Below are 1,941 nucleotides of genomic sequence, written 5' to 3' on the forward strand. Positions count from 1 at the left end.
ATATTTATTATAAGGTGTTTAATAGGGGTACATATGAAAAAAGAGGGTTAGCTAGAAAATACGTAACTACTTTATTAGATGATGAGATTCAGTTAAAAAATACCTTATATTTTTAAACGAAGGGAGTACATTTTATTTAACTATTTACATATATATGTTTATACATTACAAAAATATCGCCCCTCGCTAGTATGAGATCGTAGTTCCCATTGTATTTTATCGGATGTTTCCGAAACCTAGTTCCCATTATAACCATCACATCATATGCCCATAAGCATACATTTTTTTTATATAAAATACGCATTATTTCATTAGAAGAATATAATAATTTACCATGACAAAAAAAAAAAGAAAAGAACATAATAATTTACAAATGAACGACGTCAAAAGAGTGTATAAATTCAAAAATTTAAGGGATTTGTCGTCACGCGTCAAGTTTAAACATCAAAATTTCTGAAACGAGAAATGCAAACTTTACTGATCAAATAAAAATTGTGTATATTCTTGATTGCAGGGATTGATGCTGCTATGGGTTTGCGCCTCGTCAACTTTTAACCTTGGTGTGGTGATTTTCGCGATAGTACTTGTTGCGTTTGGCATAAAAATAACAAAATATATATATATATATATATAGATGAGTTGGAATCCATGAAAACGGAAATTGGACCATTGACTACGTATTTATTTTTCTTCTCTGGGATTTTCTGCTACTACCCTGAAGACAGGCCACCAGGAAGTCCTCTCACTACCATTTATAGGGTCTTTAAGGAAGCTATTAAGAAACGTAGGTTGCCATGCCCTTCTTCAAAAGCGGGTTATTCAGAAGAGCCCTTTTTGTCAAAGAGAAGATGATAATAAGGTTCTCTTGTTGCGTCGCCAGTCGTCACCCATCATTTTTCTCGTCTTGGATAAGGCCGCTGTAAAGAACAATTCCAATGGTGAAAGGGGAGAGAGAGAAGGGAACGAAGAAGAGGTTTGTACGGCAGAGCAAGTGAGTGACGTGAAGAGCCTTGATTTCAGTTTACCCCTGGGCTCACCTTCTTCGCCTACACCTTGGTTCCTGCTTCTGGTAACACTTTGTTCTGCAAATTCTCACCTTGCTCTGGTGGATTTCTTTGCACTTAAGTTTGTTATTGCTTATGTGGTTAGAAATATAATCCAATCACCAAGGATAAGAGAAAAGGTGAAACCAATTTGGAGCACAACTGTCGGGATGTTGTGTTCAGTACTTTGCTGTATTGCGGCTTGGCTAGTGGAATGGCATCGGCTGTCCTTGTCTAGAGAACAGCCAGATAAGAAAATTATTTCCCTAAACATCGTGGTTTTAACTCCACAATATTTCCTACTAAGGCTAATGGAAGGATTTAATGAACATGAAATGAAGACTTTTGTGCAGGATCGAGCGCCTGAATCAATGAAAACATTTGTGGAGCTGAGCATTGAAATGCTATCAGGGATAATAAAAGCTATTAGAGATAAGAGAGACTAGGGAATATTGGAAAATGTCATGTCTATTGCTATTGTGATAAGTACAATATATACAACGAGAAAGAGACAGCCTAATAATGATTATTTACAACAATATTTATCAAATAATATATTTCAATAATGGCATAATAAATAGTAATATATTTTTAAAATATTCTAGATAACATACTCCCTCAAACTCAAGATAACTTAATAGAGAGCAACTTGAGTTTGTTTATCAGAAACTGAAAGTTGCTTAGATGAAAAGACTTTATAAATAAGTCTGTCGGTTGATATTTGGTTTAAATTAGAACAAGTCAGATGGTGCCTTGAACAACATGCTGTCAAGTAAAGTTGCAATCAATCTCAATGTATTTGGTTTACTCATGAAACACATAATTATTAGCAATCTTGTTTACAACTTGATTATCCCAATAAATGTGTGTGGAAGAGTTCTAAGATTCTCCCAACTCA

The 1,941-nt window shown here is 34.6% G+C and overlaps 1 protein-coding gene across 1 annotated transcript; it reads left to right on the forward strand.

The window, feature by feature from the left end:
- Nucleotides 1-528: 528 nt before the first annotated feature.
- On the forward strand, nucleotides 529-1,489 carry LOC129290095 (uncharacterized). The gene is made up of 2 exons (XM_054926800.1): nucleotides 529-532; nucleotides 726-1,489. The coding sequence occupies exons 1-2, from the start codon at nucleotides 529-531 to the stop codon at nucleotides 1,487-1,489; spliced, it is 768 nt and encodes a 255-aa protein (XP_054782775.1).
- The last annotated feature ends 452 nt before the right edge of the window (nucleotides 1,490-1,941 follow it).

The sequence above is a fragment of the Prosopis cineraria genome, unplaced genomic scaffold (genome assembly GCF_029017545.1).
Source record: "Prosopis cineraria cultivar Desert tree isolate PC_DT_omini unplaced genomic scaffold, ASM2901754v1 PC13, whole genome shotgun sequence".
Lineage (NCBI taxonomy): Eukaryota > Viridiplantae > Streptophyta > Magnoliopsida > Fabales > Fabaceae > Prosopis > Prosopis cineraria.